At 52.9% G+C, this 17,729-nt stretch overlaps 1 protein-coding gene across 4 annotated transcripts in view; it reads left to right on the forward strand.

Moving 5' to 3' along the window:
• Positions 1–17,729, forward strand: part of RASGRF1 (Ras protein specific guanine nucleotide releasing factor 1) — a gene marked incomplete at both ends in the record, with an annotated part of 102,555 nt that overhangs the window by 72,964 nt on the left and 11,862 nt on the right. For 2 of the 4 annotated variants that reach the window (XM_082844021.1, XM_082844023.1), the window contains 8 exons: positions 1,137–1,262; positions 2,893–3,063; positions 3,630–3,736; positions 4,158–4,270; positions 5,486–5,546; positions 9,411–9,514; positions 11,004–11,088; positions 14,214–14,411. In XM_082844021.1, coding sequence (XP_082700147.1) covers positions 1,137–1,262; positions 2,893–3,063; positions 3,630–3,736; positions 4,158–4,270; positions 5,486–5,546; positions 9,411–9,514; positions 11,004–11,088; positions 14,214–14,411 — 965 coding nt within the window. Of the gene's footprint in view, positions 1–1,073; positions 1,263–2,784; positions 3,064–3,629; positions 3,737–4,157; positions 4,271–5,485; positions 5,547–9,410; positions 9,515–11,003; positions 11,089–14,213; positions 14,412–17,729 lie in introns of all 4 variants that reach the window. The other 2 variants (XM_082844024.1, XM_082844022.1) reach the window with 2 other exon arrangements.

Raw genomic sequence — 17,729 nt, forward strand, 5'->3', positions numbered from 1 at the left:
TCGTTGCTGCACTTGGGCTTTCTCCAGTTGCGGCGAGCGGGGGCTACTCTTCGTTGCGGTGCACGGGCTTCTCATTGTCATGGCTTCTCTTGTTGCGGAGCACGGGCTCTAGGCGTGTGGGCTTCAGTAGTTGTGGCACGCGGGCTCAGTAGTTGTGGCTCGCGGGCTCTAGGGCACAGGCTCAGTAGTTGTGGCTTGCGGGCTCTAGAGCGCAGGCTCAGTAGTTGTGGTGCACAGGCTTAGTTGCTCCGCGGCATGTAGGATCTTCCCGGACTAGGGATCAAACCCGTGTCCCTTGCATTGGCAGGTGGATTTTTAACCACTGTGCCACCAGGGAAGCCCCTCGTACCGGGCTTCTTGACCAGTGATCCAGGTGACCCTGAACCTGTCTAACTGTGCACCAGAGTTTGTGTGTGTGTGTGTGTGTGTGTGTGCATGCACACATATGGACATTCTTTTCTAAAGAGGAGACCTATAGCTTTCTTTGGCTTCTCACAAAGGTCAGGTGTAACTCCACTTACTTTCTAGTTGGGGAAACTGAGGACCAGAGAGGTGAAGAGTTTTCGACCAAGATCTCACCACGCCAGAGCTGGACTTTTGATATAATTCATCTGCTTTCCCCGAAGTGTGAAAACCATGAGTCTCCCAAGATTCAGGGGGACTGTCCAAACCAGGACACTTTTGATAGTGACCGGGTGCATGGGACAAGAGGTATAAAGCAGGATTTTATATCCTAGACGGTCACCCTAACTAAGATGCTTCACACGCACACCAAAAAAGCGGGGCGTGGCGTAGTACCTTGCTACTCAAAGTGTGGTCCGTGGACCAGCCTCGCGGGCATCACCCCTCCCGGGCCCCACCCCAGACCTCTGAACCAGAATCTGTATTCTAACAAGATCCCCAGGTGTGCCCATTAAGGTTTGAGGAGCCCTGGCAGAGCAAAAGCCACCTTGGAGATTGACAGGTCCATCAGCAAGTAAAAGGTCTGATGGGGCCCCGTGGCAAATGAAGCTATTATACAGTCCTCAACAGGTATACGCCAAACCTACTCCGTTTGCTTCATTAAATTCTAGACCCGCATGTAAAAGTCATGGACGATTTGAGAAACATCAAATTGTTTCCTTCTTTTCTCCCAGGCTCAGAAGTCTCCATGAGGGAAGAGTCAGATAACGATCAAAACCAGAGTGACGAAGGTGACACTGAGACATCACCAGCCAAATCGCCAACAACACCAAAATCGGTCAAAAGCAAAAATTCCTCAGGTACAGTCCACCGATCCGAAACCACAGGTCAATTCCAGAGGACATGTACCATCCAGGCGGGGAGAAGTTGGCGGGTAAGGCTGAGGAAAGGCCAGTGGGGGTCACGCCTTCTGTTTTATGAGTGACTCCTAAGCTGCACTTCACGACCCCGGGGGAGCTGCAACACCGGCTGGTAAATCTTGCTTTTCAACTCAGCAGAATCACTCCCCTGACCTCAGACAAGACTACCTAACCCACCCAACGCAGATGGGCAGGAAGGCCCAGGATTTGGCCTCATTCATGGAAAGATCCAGGTTCAGAAGGTGTTTCCTGAGCTGCTGCTACATGTCAGGCTCTGGGCCAGGCTCTTTAATAACATCCGACACCTTGCAGCGGGGCCGGGACATTCCTGTTTTTTCATCTAAGGGGAAAGTCTCCGAGAGGTTGTGGTGATGCCCACCCGAGTCTCAGACTCATGACCCTGGAGGGTTCTCGGAGAGCCACTGGGTCTCTGGTTCCCGTTAAGCACTTCCCCACATACAGGGGGGCTCTGAGGTACCCAAAGGTGAGGCATAAGCTTATGGAAGCCCCTGGTCCCACATACAAGGTGCAGCCTGAACCCCGAACTCCCCCAACCCCCCAGGCCCTCTGAGGAGACCCAGTAAGTCACAGGGTCACCCACCTGCAGAGAGAAACTGCCCAGACACACTGCAGGCCTACCACAGCCCCTCAGGTACACGGAAGCAGATCTCACAGACAGCCAAATTCCAGAAATCAGCTTTGAGTTTTAAAGTCAGTCATTTGCACCTCACTGCATAAGTGCTGTTACTTTCTCCTAAGGATGGATTGCTCTCCAGAGATTTACAAGCTGAAGCTTAAGGTTTCTGGAGTGAGATTCTGCTACTATTACTGCTAAAAAAATAATGATTATTATTAATTGCATTGATATTCCACGGCATATATATTGGGTCTGCCAAAAAATTCATTTGGGTTTTTCCATAAGATACAGCTTTTCACACAATACTAAGTACTTTCATCTGTGTTAACTCCTTTCCTCTTTACATCCATCTTTTGAAGCAGGTGTTAATATCCCTATTATCCAGAGATTATTTTGACTCAGAGAGGTTAGGTAATTTACCCAAGGCCACACAGCTAGTACAGGAGGTGAGGACTCAGAGTGCGGTGCTCTTTCCACCCCACCGTGCCAGGGAGACCGTCAGTATGAGTTATCCATGTCAGACACTGGACAGGTTATGTGTTCATTCCAAATAGACTGAAAGGGGAAGAAAACTCACGATGCTGTCCTCAAGCAGGGCTGTGCCCAGCTGGGCCTAAGAGGTAAAGGGTTTGGAGCTGCAGAGGGATGGAAGGGGTGGACGGTTGGTGGGACCTTCTCAACTCAGGAGAAACAGAGGGGGGCAGGGGCTTTCCCTACTCTGAGGCAGCCCTGGGGTGACATGGCATGGCATGAGCGTGTCTCTTCCCGGGGACCCCAGGAGGGGAACAGACCCCGCTGCCACCGCCTGACAAGCCATGGGTGCAGTGAGCACAGCCAGTCTGTCTTGGGCCCCTTCTAGCCTCAGGACCCCTGGTTTCCTGAGCCGAGGGCTGGACCAGGAAGAACTGACGAGTGGTTCCGTGCTCTCCACAGAGTTCCCACTCTTCTCTTATAATAATGGAGTTGTCATGACCTCCTGTCGCGAGCTGGACAGTAACCGCAGTGCCCTGTCAGCAGCCTCCGCCTTTGCTATAGCAACTGCAGGCGCCAACGAGGGCGCCCCAAACAAGGAGAAGTACCGGAGGATGTCCCTGGCTAGCGCAGGTACGGGGGATCGCTCACGGCTGGTGACGACAGCCGTGGCCCCAGGGGCTTGTCCCCCTTCGAATGTGGAGCGCCTGCTGCCCCAGGGCTTGTTGTGTGCCGAGCCTCCTGTCTGGAGGCCCCTTCCTCCCCACCCACCCCCTCTGCTACTCCAAACCTCTGCTCGGAGCCAAGCCCACTGCCCACGGGAAGCTCGGCCATCCCCACCACCTCCCACTGCCACGACATTGGTCCTGCAGAGAAGGGGTCCCGGAGGGCTCTGATCCAGTGTGGCCCCGTCTGGAGAAGCTGCCAGACGCCTCCAGCAGCCCCTGAAAGGTGCCAAGGTCCGGGAGAGGCGGGTGTGTACGGACGGTGTCCACAGAGAAGTTGTGACATCCAGTCTCACTGGTCAGAACCTGGGATGGTTGTCACATATTTTCTCATCCCCTGCCCATAGCCCACCCGCCAGCAGCCATGCAGGGCAGCCTGACTTCCCCAGATCTGGGGTCTGAGTCTGGACTAGAGGCCAGTGCTGTTTCTTATCCTCGCGTCCCCACTCTTGCGTCTGCCACATGTGCCGCCAGGCTTTCCCCCCGACCAGAGGAATGGAGACAAGGAGTTTGTGATCCGCAGAGCGGCCACCAATCGCGTCCTGAATGTGCTCCGCCACTGGGTCTCCAAGCACTCTCAGGTGGGTGGGACTAACCCCGGGGCGGGCTGCTGGGAGCCCGAGGCCACTGACCCCAGGAGCCAGCCACCCTGATGTTCTCGGGAGGGCCTGCTCAGATCCCCTACAGAGGGACCTAGGACATTCCAGGGGATGAGGGGCCTCTGCTCTCCACCTCTGTCTACAGCAGGGATACCTCCCAGAGCCTGGCCCAGGGGTGTAGCGGTCAAGATCAAGGGATGGTCCTTAATCTTGCCCAGCGCCTTCTACCTCTGGGTCTGGAGGTTTCACTGACGCCCGGCCAGGCAGCTAGGGAAGAGGGGAGTGAGGCGGGCAGCCTGCCGTGGGCAGGAGCCGAACCCTCCGCCTCCTCCTGTGGCCGGGCCGGGACCACCCCAGGGCAGCTGGAACAGTAGCCACAGCCGCCCTCCCTTCTTCCCCACAGGACTTTGAGACCAACGACGAGCTCAAATGCAAGGTGATCAGCTTCCTGGAGGAGGTCATGCACGACCCGGAGCTCCTGACCCAGGAGCGGAAGGCTGCAGCCAACATCATCAGGTAAGGGCTGAGGTCGGCCTGCTGGGATGGGGCCCTGTGCTCGGCCTCCGGACGGCTGGCCAGAGGCAGGGAGGCGAGGAGGGACGGTCCCAGGCCGAAGGACTGCCTCAGGCAGGTGCGCTGGGAGGATCTCGGGGCAGCCAGGCTCTCGAGTGGGCTATCCATGTGCAGTTCTCCCCTCTGCCTGCCCCCGTCAGGCCTTGAGCCCCTTGAGGCAAGAAGGGTGTCTGCTTCTCCATCCACACCCACTGCGAACACCTGTCTAGCCCATGCCGTCCTGCGTGGTAGCCACTAGCGACATATAGGTGTGAAATCTCAATTAATTAAAATTAAATAAAATTTAACATTCAGTTCTGGGACTTTCTGGCGGTCCAGTGGTTAGGACTCCAAACTTTCACTGCAGGGGACTTGGGTTCCATCCCTTGTCAGGGAAGATCCCACATGCCACCCAGACAAAAAAAAAAAAAAAAAAGAATTTCATTAAAAAGAAATAAATTAATAAAATTCAGCTCCTTGGTCACACGAGCCACAGGTGGCTGGTACCTCCGTACTGGGCAGCATAAAGAACATTCCCATCATTGAGGAGGGTTCTGTTGAACAGCACCGGCAAGCCCCTGTTTCTAGGTGCTCAGGGAATGTCTGTTGAATTGAGTTAAATTGTCCCCAAACCTGTCCTTTTTCCTCCTGCCCCAGACTGCCTCTCCTGACGGAGGTCAGGGGTCAGGTGGCCCCATGTCCAAGCCCTGCTGGCTCAGACAGTGACTCGCTGTGTGACCTCGGGCAAGCTCCTTCTCTGAACCTCGTTTTTCTCCTCTGTAAAATGGGCAAACAGGGCTTCCCTGGTGGCACAGTAGTTGAGAGTCCGCCTGCCAATGCAGGGGACACGGGTTCGTGCCCCAGTCCGGGAAGATCCTGCATGCCGCAGAGAGGGTGGGCCCGTGAGCCATGGCCGCTGAGCCTGCGCGTCCGGAGCCTGTGCTCCACAACGGGAGAGGCCACAACAGTGAGAGGCCCGCATACAGCAAAAAAAAAAAAGAAGAAGTCAGTGACAAGAAAGGGGAAAGGGGGCTCCTGGCGCACGAAATGGCAGAGCACAGACAGAGAGATGGGGGGCACCGAGACCCTGGGGTCTTGCGCGATAGGGTGGGGGTGGTGCTGCCCCAAAGGCTGGGGGGACTGAGCACATGGGGCTCATTGTGCTTTCTCGTCCCACAGGACTCTGACCCAGGATGACCCGGGGGACAGCCAGATCACGCTGGAGGAGCTCACACAGACGGTGAGCCAGGCCTGCCCCCTTGATCACTGGCCAAGTCTGTCCTTCCCTGGCCTCCTGGCTCCCAGGATCCCCACCCAACGACCCCTTGATGGAGTTCAGTCACCCCCTGTATTGGTTTCCTAGAGCTGCCCTAACAAATACCCCAGACTGGTGACTTAAAATAACAGAATTTTATTCTCTCATAGTGCTGGAGGCCCGAAGTCTGAAATTAAGGTGTCACTGGGGCCGTGCTCCATCCAAAGGTTCTAGGGAAGGACCCTTCTGGGCCTCTTCCGGCGTCTGGTAGCCCTGGGCGTTGCTTGGCTTATGGCAGTGAATCTCCCATCTCTGTCTCCATAATCACATGACCATCTTCTCCATGGGTGTCCCTGCATCCTCTTCCCTCCGTGTATGTCTGTCCCTGTGTCCAAACTTCCCCGTCTTATAAAGACACCAGTCATACTGGATTAGGCCCACTCTTAATGACCTCATCTTACCTGAGCACATCTATAAAGACCTATTTCCAAATAAGGTCACAGTCATAGGTACCAGGGTTTAGGACTTCAGCATATCTTTTTTTGGGTGGTGGGGAATTCAACCCATAACACCATCACCTCCATTTTCTTCATCCTCTGTCTCCCATCCCTCCCCTGACCCCTCAACTCTCTCTGGTCGCATTGTCCCTGGAAGGAGGAGGGTAGGAAGTCAAGCCTTCAGTGTATGAGCTGCCCCTCTGCGCTGGAGCTGTGCTAGTGCCTTAAAGATGCTTATCAATAGTGCTGCAAGTTTATATCATTATCCCCACCTTCCGGAGGAGGCAGCTGAGGCAGGGGTAGGGGGAGCGACCCAGCCCAGGTTATGCTAAGTGACGGAGCTGGTGTTCGCACTCAGAACTCACTGCACACGCCACACTGCCTCACCTGGAGGGGACAGGATGCAGTTGGCCACCTGCCTAGAAATGAGGGGACCCCGGGCAGAGCTCACAGTAGCGTTCCATGCGGTGGAAGGGGACGATGGTCTGTGGGCTTCCAGGGCCTGGCTGGGCCCACTTTTATTTCCAGGTTGATGACGTGCCACCACGAGCCACCCCAGAGCCCGAGGCCCCTGCCATCCACCACTGCCGCCAAGGAAGCTCAAGCCAACTCCGACCTCCCCGGAGGTGGAGACCGTGCGGGCCCCTCAGCCCCCGCTGGCTCACTTCTCAAGCTGGACGAGTGACGTCCATTCTGCCCCAAGTAGCCAGTGTGAGGACTTGGGCCTCTGGGTTCTGAGCCCGCTGCTCCCCTCTTGTCCCCTCTCCTGACTCCTGGAGCTCGTTCTCCCTGCTCGGGGTCGGGTGAGGCCATCCATGGAACACTGGCACCCTGCCTGCCCCTGGCCCCTGAGAGCAGCACTGCAGGACTGGCACCCCAGGAAGCCACATGTGCCCCCCGCAGGGAAGCTCAGGGGAGCAGCTACACTCTGCTCTTGTTTCCCGGTAGGGGCCCGACTGGAATGTTTACCCCTCAAGAGCCTGAGGGCCTCTTGTTCCTTCATGAAGAGCTGAGACTCTTCCAGAACAAAGCACTGCCCGCCGAACTGCCCCCGGCCCTGACCTGGTTCCCAGAGGCCAGAAGGCCTGCAAGGGGCACGTCCATTGTGGAGGAGGCCCCACGGCCTCACCAGAGAGCAGAAGGGCTCCCTGCTGTGACGGCCTTCCAAGCCTCTGCTGCCAGGCTCAGCCCTCACCTGGCCACGCCAGGAGGAAGCAGGGGGAGCCGCCCCTCCTCCTTGCCCAGCACTCCTCCTCTGTGCCTCTCCACAGCGCTCAGTGCCCCCGGCCACGGGGCCACCCCACCCTGGCTCGCAGGCCACTCCCCAGGCCCAGCCTGGCCCTTGGTCCTGACAGTTCAGCCATCCTGGGCCTTCAGGAGTGGGCTGAGCTCCCCGCCTGCCGCCCCTGCTTCAGAGGCTGGGGGCTCCTCCCCATGAGCCTCCTGACCCTGCAACACGGTGTCCCAGGAGGCACCTGCTGCTCTCGTCCCCACGTCCCCGCTGCCTTCCTGAGAACTTGTCCTCCCCTGTTGGCATCGTGTCCCTCACACCTGGGCTCCTGCATCTGGGCTTCTGCACAGAGCACTCCTGGCCCAGGGCGACTGTGTCGGGGGATGCATGGACCCTCACCACACACACACACATGCACACACACCACACACCACCACACACACACACACCACACACTAACACACACACACACACCACACACACACACACCACACACACATACCACACACACCACACACCACCACACACACACCACACACACCACGCACACCACACACACACACCACACACACACCACACACACCACACACACCACACACACACCACACACCACCACACACACACACCACACACACATACCACACACACACCACACACACACACCACACACACACACCACACACCACCACACACACCATGCACGCACCACACACACATACCACACACACCACACACCACCACACACACACACACCACACACACATACCACACACACCACACACACACACCACACACACACATACCACGCAGAGGCTGGAGTAGGAGCCCTTTCCTCGGCTTTCCCGCACTCTGTCCCTGCTCTGGTCCTGTGACTGGAGCTCCTGAAGCCAGGGACGTGTTTTCTGGTCTTTCTGTCTCTGGTGTCTTGCAGGGACCTGGCAGGGCAGTTCTGGATGACTGTTTGCCGAGAAGTGGGTGGGAGGGAGAGACTCCGTCCAGGAGGGGGGCTTGTTCCCTTGATTCAGGGTCGCCCCACTTTCCTTGTGATCAGTGCAGCTTCCAGGGGCTCAGCTGGCCGGCCGGGCCCTCTGGGCAGGGTAGCTGGCCCCTCTCCTTCCTCGCAGCCCTGTTGGCCCCAAGGGGGAGAACAGGGGCGTCCTTGGTCCTGACTCTTCCCAAGACTGCACAGTTGTCCCCTCCCCCTATTTTCTCTAGCTCCCTCCAGCCTCTCCCAGATCCAGCAGACTTTCCAGAGGCCTTTGTGCCCTGGGCCTCCTCTTGTCTAATCCCTGCCGTGGGGACACTGGCCCCCTCGCCAGTGCTTGCTGAGGATTTCCCCTGACTGGGGGGCTCAGGTAGTGGTCACCTTTAAAGGTGGTGTCCATGGTGGCCCTGGGGGCGGGGGCATGGTACCCAGGGCTAAGGCAGACAGTTGTCTTCTGGGCGCAGGACAGGGGCACTGTCCCAGGAAGCACTCACACCGGTGAGTTCTTCTCTGCTAATGAAGGTTAAAAGGAAATTTTATGGGGAATTCCCTGGCGGTCCAGTGGTTAGGGCTACACGCTCTCACTGCCGAGGGCCCGGGTTCAATCCCAGTTGGGGAACTAAGATCCCACCAATCCTACAAGCTGCACACCATGCAGCACAGCCAGAAAAAAAAAAAAAAAAGAAATTTTATGGAGCCAGTTGTGGACCCAGACAGGACCTGAAGGGAGAGACGGATCACAGCCTGGAGTCGGACGGCCTGGGTTCCGGTCTCAGTCGGCCTGTTTCTGGCTGATTGCCGTGGGCTAGTCATTAATCTCTGGGTGCCTCTGTTGTCTCGTCCATGCTCTGGGGGCAAGTGATGACCAAACGAGTGACCCTGAAGCACAGCACAGGCCTGCGCATGCACGTATACACACACACACACACACACACACACGGGGCACGACAGACAGTGACTCCCAGCCCCCTCCATCCCGTCCTCATCTCCCCTCGGCAGGTCTGCCGGCGGGGGGCCTCCCCAGTCACGCCCCACCCACCCACTCACCAGAATCGAGGTGGAGATGCCCTCCAAGAAGTGGCCAAAAAGCCAGAAGGTGTCCCTCATGGACCTAACTGGGACCTTGCTCCTCTCAGGCTGAAGCCGTGAAGGCCGAGCCCTTTGAAAACCACTCAGCCCTGGAGATCGCGGAGCAGCTGACCCTGTTGGACCACCTGGTCTTCAAGAAGATCCCTTATGAGTGAGTGGGTGCAGGTTCAGACACCCCGCCCTTCCTCCTCGGGCACCGTCTTTGGCTGAATTCCCATCCCTGAAGCATGCGCAGTAGATTTCCAGAGCTGCATGGATTGATCCTCCACAGCTTGAAACAAAAATGCATGTGCCGGCAGGGATGAGAGAGGATCCCATCCCCTTTCCTGTCCCCAAGTTCCGTCCTTACCTACCAGCTACATGCGCGTGCCCGCGCGCACGCACACACACACACACACACACACACACTTTTCCAGAAGCATCTCTAATTCGGTGCTCCTTTCCTGGAGGTCTAGAAAAGGAGTCTGTGTTCACATATGTGCACACGTGTACATGTGAGCAAATGTGCACACACGCATGAGTGTGTGTCGGTGTGTATGCATGTGCAGGAGCAGACTCTGGGGGGACTCTCTGGACTTTGAAGCAGCCCCAAGGCTGGGTTGTTACCTGCTCTGGCCTGTAGTCAATCACCCCCAGCTGTTCGTTGTAACTATACCACCTACATAATTTTGTACCACCCTTTATTCGCCTAACGGTACACCAAAATGGTATCTGTAAAGACACCGTTTTTAATAAGTGCACAGTATTCCCCAGCAGTGCACTAAGGCGTGGACTTGTTCCCAGTTTTCACTTTTATATTTAAAGCTGGGGTAAACCTCCTTGTAACTAAGTATGTCTCTGAATTTCTGACAATTGTCCTAGAATAGTTTCCTGAAATTGGAATCACCGCTTCTGAGGTTATGAATCATTGTAGGACTTCTGATCTCTGCTTTCCAGAAAGGTAGCCCCACCTGGCACACACACAGGCCCCCACTGACTGGGCACTACCTCACCTAGACAGAGAGTGTCGACATTTTAGAAACCTGCCGCATCTCCTGCGTGTAGAGACAGCAGTTATTTCTGACAGCAGTTATTGCTCCCTCCTGCCCATGGAACCGTCCAGGTCACTCTCACAGTCACTATCAAATAAGGAGCTTCTCCTGGAGGCCTGGATGGTCTATGGTCCCATGAGGTCACCATTACCAGAGCACGCTGCTGGCTTGGCTTGCAAGCTCCTTTGTACTTCCATCTGGCCCTTTTTTGTGGCCTTCTGTCCTCCCTGTTCTACAGACCAGCTTCTGCAAGGTGACTTTAAAACGGGAGCTCTCCCATGCAGAAACAAGATCCAAAACAAGATCTGATGTGCCCATCGCACCATATCTCATTTCAGCCTCACGATAACCCTGTAAGAAAAGTATTGTCACTATTCCCGTTTCACAGATGAGGACACTGAGGCCCCGAGATATCAAGGGCTTACCCAAAGCCACACAGCTGGTACGAGGCAGAGCTAGACCTGACCCCAGGGTCCCTTCCTCTCCAGGGCTCTGCAGAAAGTTACTCCCCAGAAATGACAACTTCAAAAAGCAGAGAACTCAAAGCAAAGAAATCAGCAAGGCAAACCTAACCTCATCCACCCTGGGTTTCTCCCTTTCTTCCTACAGGGAGTTCTTCGGACAAGGATGGATGAAATTGGAAAAGAATGAAAGGACCCCTTATATCATGAAAACCACTAAGCATTTCAATGATGTGAGTATGGGGGTAGGGGAGCGGGTGCAGTGCCTTTCTCTGCAGGTTTCTCTTTGGTGAGACCCTCTGAACGGGCTGTACACCTGGCTAGAACCAGACCACCTGGGTACTCTCCAGCTCTGTGATTCATGGGCATGATAATTTCATTTAAAGCTCACGCCCATCCTAAAAGATGGGGGCTGTTATCACACTTTAGATACAAAGAAACCGAGACTCTGCAGGGCAGACACCTGAGGTCTCCTGACCAGTGTCTGGTAGCTCGTGGCCTTCCTCTGCTCTACAGCCCCAGCCAGAAGGAAGAAATCTCTCCCGGCAACTTCCCCGCATTTGCCCAAGCTCCAACCCCTGCAGCCGCAGGGACCCGTCTACCCCCAGCCTTGTGACAGCCTTGAGGGCATTTGCACTCAGCATCTTCATTCCTCTGTTGATGAATTTAACCATCAACACAAGAGCTTTTGACGGCCGGTAGTGGAGGCATATGAGTCCACTTGTCCTGACTGCCTGGTCAAGGCCGCATCATGTCACGCACAGCCGGGGGTGGACCTTCATCCTGGGAAGGTCCTCGGCAGCCTGGAGGAAACAAGGAGGACCCAGGTATTGCAGCTCAGGGGAGGAGCCCGACAGGGAACATAGCCGTAGAATGGAGAGCAGGATGTATAGCAGGAGAGAGGAAGCGATGGATGTGGGCGAGGCCCCAGGAAACACACACAAGGCCTGAGTCAGATGACGCCTGACCCAAAAGTCCAACCATAGCACCAGGCAGCAAAAAAAGTCCCTCTCCAGGGACTTCCCTGGTGGTCCAGTGGTTAGGACTCCACACTTCCAATGCAGGGGACGTGGGTTCCATCCCCGGTCGGGGAGCTAAGATCCCACATGCCGCACCGCGCGGCCAAAAATAAAAAGTCCCTCCCTCTCCCCCCCCCACCCCCTCCCCCAGTGTGTGCCCAGGAATCACGTAAGTAAAAGGTGAGAATATGAAGTGAGCATTTATTGAATGTTGACCATGTGCCAAGCACTATGCCAAGGGTTTCGTAAGCATCATCTCATTTAATCCTGTTATTCTCATTTTTGTCTAATTCTCTGTTATGGATGAAGAAACCGAGGCTCAAGGAAGTTAAAGTTCACCCCCAGTCATCAGCAGGAGAGCCTGCTTTGAACCCACACAACCCACCTCCAGAGGGCTACCCTCATCGCTACCTGGCATTTGGCCATCTCTGTTAAATCCACCTTCCTTTGTTTTCAGGTACACAGCATGTGTACCTCTTTGAAGGTGATATTCACGGCCTGAAACTCTGTTTCTTAATCTCTCCCTGACACAGGGTTTGGTTTGGTTTGCTTTTTGCTGTTTCCCAGTCCTGTTGTCTTTAATTCTTTATCTTATTGATTGGTACAGGCTAGGGTCTCCAGTATCAGGGCTAGAACTAGGGTAAGTTGAACGAGGTGCTCAGGGGGCAAAATTTAAGGGACTGTTCACCCTTGAGTGCATGCACTTGCACCCTGGGTGCCTCCAGTTCTGGCCCTTTATGACAGTGTTCAACAGAAATGGTGATAGTGAATCTTGTTCTTGGTTTTAAAGAGAATGCTTCTAATATTTCCCTGCTTAGGATAATGTTTGTTTCTTTATCAAGTTAAAGAAATTCTTTTTCTTATTCCTTGTTTGCTCATAGTGGTTTTTACTATAAATGAATACTGCATTTTATCAAAATTTTTTCTGCCTCTATTGAGATGGTCGTATGGTTTTTCTCCTTTAAATCTGTTGATGTGATGAATGACAGTTACAGAGTTTTCTCTAATATTCAACCATCCTTATGTTCCATGGACAAATCTAAAATATTCATGTTATATTAAACAAATGGATGTGTAATTTTTCCTTCCTGTATTTTCTGTATCTGGATTTGGTATCAAGATTGTACTGGCTTCATAGAATAAATTGGCAGGTATTCCTTTTTTCTCTCCTCTCTGGAAGATTTGACTACTCTATTCCTTTAAAAAAAGTTATATAACATATGTAAAACTGTTTTGAATTCAGTGTTTTCTTTATGGAAAAAAAAAATACTACTTCAATTTAATTAAGTTTTATAATATGTGTGCTATTTTGTACTACCATTCCTCCCGGATTCTCTTCAGTAGTTTTCCCTTCTTAAATAGTTTTATAATTCATTCTTCTTTATATGCATCCCTTAGAAATTTTTCTAAAGAAGAATATTTCTGGGTGGTAAAGCCCTACAATTTATATTCATCGGTAACTGTCCTTTAATCACCTTTATTTTTTTTAATAACAAGTCGTGTTTTTTGTACTTTTTATTTTTAAATAATTATTGATTCATAGGAAATTGCAAAGAAATGTACAGGGAGGTCCAGTATTTCCTGCTGCCCCAGTTCCTTGTGGTTGTAGCTCCCTGATGTTTTGGCCCCAGCTTCCTACCCCCTGGCTGCTCCAGGTCCAGTCCACATTTAGTTTGTTTGTGTGTATGTGATTGTTTGCTGTGCAGGGGTAGAGTAGTCCTTGGATATGTGAGACCAGGGATGCCCCAAAGTGTGTGTCCTATCCAAGCTTTAGTTGTATGGTGGGAGTTTCCCTCAGAGCTTGGCTCTTCCTAACTCTCTGTTCTTCTGGATAAACTTCAGAATTACTTTGTCAAGTTTTCAAGATAACTCCCATTGCGTGTTTTATTGGATTGCATTAAACTTGTACATTAGTTTTGAAAAAAGACATATTTACCTTTCCATTTTGGAATCTAATCTTTTCCTTCATTAATCAATTCTTTTATTACCTTTGGTAATAAAAAGGTATTTTTATTTATTTTTCATGTAGCATCCTACATAGTTCTCATTACAGGTCCCAGGTAATTTACAGATTCCCACTGGTATTTTGAAGATGGTATCTTTTTTCATTGTATTTTCTAATTGGTATTGCTAATATACAAAAAAAAAATTATTTTTGTATATTGAGTCTTTAACCAGCTACCCTAATGAGCTCTGTTGGTTGTTCTGACAGTTTTCCAATTCATTCTTCCAGGAATTTTCAAACAGACAATCATTTAATCTGCAAATAATGGTGATTTATCATCTTTACAATACTTACTCCTTTTACTTTTTTCTTATCTTATTGCATGGGCTTAAAGATCAGTAACTTGATTGCTTCAGAAATCATCCGCAATGAGGACATCAATGCGAGGGTGAGCGCCATTGAGAAGTGGGTGGCCGTGGCTGACATATGCCGATGCTTACACAACTACAATGCTGTTCTGGAGATCACCTCATCCATGAACCGGAGCGCAATCTTCCGGCTGAAAAAGACATGGCTCAAAGTCTCTAAGCAGGTGCGGGCAGGAAGCCAGCTTGGCCTGATGGTCTGGGCTGGGGCTGGGGCGGAGAGACCAGAGGGCCACCATCCATAGGTGGATGAAGGACAGGGTGAGGGCCAGTACTCCCAGGTAAAACAGAGAACCTCTTCTCCTATTTCACCTGGGACCAGATGTCAGGCCAACGGATGTGGCACTAGGACCTTGTGGGACTTTAATTCCCACTTGAATAATCAATATGCCAAAGAGGGATATAGGACAGTGATTATTGGTCCCAACGCTCTTTTCCTTGAGTTGGGACAAAAGAGTGGTGACTTCTTGGGGATCTCAGTCCAGATCTGCAGGTTACCGAGATGGTGGCCAGATGATCCTGCAAGTCCTTTCCTCGGATGTTGATTTCACCAGCCCTTCTGGCCCCCAGAGAGTTAACTTGTCCCTGTTACCCATTAGATAGTGTGTGATCTTAAATATGGGCTTGATCTTTATTCACTCAGAACCTGATTCTGAAAAACCATAAGGTGGAATCTTCCTCAGGAACAAAGCTCCTTGCCCTGGGGTCACGAGGAGGCAGATCTCCTGAAAGGAGAGCACAACGGGACACTTAGGCCACCTCCTTTCTGGGTGCACTGGATGTCCCAGCCCCAGCCTGCATGTTGGCAGAAAGCTGGACAGTGACCACCAAGGGACAGGGTAAACCTCCAAAGGCACCAGTAACTTGGTTATAGTGTCTCTGGTCCTACAGCCAGGTGGGCTGTGTGGGGCCCAGGGTCTCCAAGGGGCCTGTCCCATCTGGACCGTTCTGGACTTACTCCCCTCATAGTTCTGTTTCTCCCCTGCCCCTCACTACTCTCCTCGTGCCAATGGCAGGGCATGATTCTACTCCCCAGGCAGGCAGCAGGTCCATAAATCCCTCCTACTTAGATAAGCAGCCAATCTCAGGACAGCCCTGGGATGTCTCTGCTGCCCTTCCTCTGCCAGCCAATCACTGCAGCTCCAGATTCCAGCAGGACTGCAAAGTACCCCTTCCATCCAATGAGGCTGGGCCTCTTGCTTAGCACACAGAGATGCCAGGGTCAGGACGAAAACCAGAAGATGTCTCTCTTGTAAGCGGGCTTCTAGAAAGAACAGAGGCTGGAAGTGCGGGAGCTCAGGTGAGCAGGCACCTCTGGCCACACGTGGCACACAGCGTCATAAACTCCTGAAGTCGGGTTGAGCAAGGCTGCCACAGAACCTCTAAGTCATCTAGGCTGGTCGGCCTGTCGAGGTTCAGACGTGGCTATGGGCAGAGTCTGAGGGACCCATTTCAGGTTAGCATCTTTCTTCTCCCGCCCTATTCCATCAGAAGGATGTCATCTTTTCTAGAAGCCCGCGGACCAGGCTCCATTTTCCTACCCCATTTCTGGGGGTGTGGGAATTTCTTGGCTTCATTCCCCAGCGTCACCCTTGTCATAGAGTTGGCAGGGAACTGCCTTGACCATCCTGAAGTCTTCCATTCTCTGAGGAGAGTGCAAATGGAGAGCAGTTAGAGGTCAAGGTGTGTGATCTGGCCTGCCTTCCAGGATGTCACTCAAGACCTAGGGCCAGCCAGCCTGGTCCAAAAATCAAAGATGCCTCTGAAAACACATCTAGGCCTGCACCCTCTATGGCAGACTGGACCACACTGGCTTCTCCCAGCCCTTCAGTTTGTGCTATAGCTGTCCGTGTGCATAGTGCCCGGCTCCAAGAGCTTCTGGGTAGCCATGGCCGTGGCCTGGTCAACACCACCCAGGAACAGTTCGCTGTCCCTCTGCAGGTATCCCATAGGCCAAGATGGCCACATTTCTGCAGCTAGTTTTTCTTTATCATTCCCTTCAATGTGCCAGCCCAAAGCAGAAAAGCCTGTGTCCAAGTCCAGTCTAGCCTCGGCAAGAGTCAGAGTTAGTTTGGGATGTCCGGTGCCTCCCCTTTCTTCTTCCAACCTTTCTTCCCATCCGCTTTGAAAATAAAAACTTTCCCTCGGGAGAGGATCAGATGATGGCATCTCCATAGGATGATGCAGATGACGAATGCAGTTATATGTGTTTCCTCTCCCTGGAACGGTTGGATTTCAGTAGAGACATAAGCCTCTCTTTGACTAACTATACTTTTTGGCTTCTTTGGAAGGAGCAGCCTTGGCCCTCCAGAAGTCTTGTTTGGTGAACAGGAAAGGATGGTATTTAAGAGGTCATATATAATCATCTTTCGTCCCGACACTATTTCCAAGGCAGGCTCCTTGCTTGGTCTCTGGTTTCAGAGACGTGTTCCAAGTGCTCCCATATTTCGGCTCCCTGGTGTCCATACTCAGCAGAGATGCCCAAGGCCCCAGGGGGCCTGCTAGCCCAGTGAGCCTCAAAGGATGGAAGCTCCTGGCATGGCCAGAAGATGCTTGAGCTGCTTCAAGTCAGAACACACTTTCTAAGCAGCAGCTGGGAAAATCCAGTGACCTCCCAGGATACAAATCTCCTTCCTGGACAGAGAGCAGTAACCGGAAGAGGAGCAGACACACACCTCAAGTAAGCACGCAGGTGCGGAAGAAATCAAAGTGTGCCCACCTCAGAGCCACAAATTGGCCCCAAGTGTATGCAAAAAGCCCACCCACCAGAATACCCTTTGTACCTTTTCATGGTCTCTGAGCGTGGTGATGCTACGTGGCTGTGTAGCTTTTATGTCACCCACAATCCTGGACTGTCTGAACGAGTATTGCCCTTAAGGAACACCTGGACCTACCCTCCCGTTTTCCAGATACGAAGGTCAAAACCTAGCAAAGTGAGTGGAGCGCTACCTTGCCCACGGGCGTGCTGAGGGTGGGCGACAGAGTCCACTGAGGGCTCTGGACACTCAGACCCCACATCTGGCCTCAAGCTGCAGCATCTCATGTCTCTGCAGGTGGAGGGGAAAGAAGAGGAGGCAAGAGCACAGCTCTGGAAAGAGATGAAGTGCAGGAGGGCCGTTGAGAGCCTGGGGTGGAGGTTGGCCTGGGCGTCTGAGAAGGGTCATCGCAGGTGAAAGCAGAATCACCTGCCCTTGGCTTGGGGGGGCTCGTTCCATCCTGGCCTGTGGCTCTTTCACCAGATCCAGAATAAATGTTTGCTTTGAGCGGGGTCAGTCCAAACCAGGCGGCAAGACTTCGGATTGATAGGAGGGACCGAGCAGATGGGTGAGCTCTGCCATCCTTTCTCCTTGAAGAGTGCACACCAACCTCTTCTTCCATCAGAAGGAAGATTTAGCTTGTCGTCTTCCGCAGGCAGGTTTCTCAGATAAAAATTAGACCCGACGATCAGGGGTGTACTTGGCCTCTGTGGCCAGCGTCCCCTCCAG

This window comes from Leucopleurus acutus (genome assembly GCF_964270905.1).
Source record: "Leucopleurus acutus genome assembly, chromosome: 1".
Classification (NCBI taxonomy): domain Eukaryota; kingdom Metazoa; phylum Chordata; class Mammalia; order Artiodactyla; family Delphinidae; genus Leucopleurus; species Leucopleurus acutus.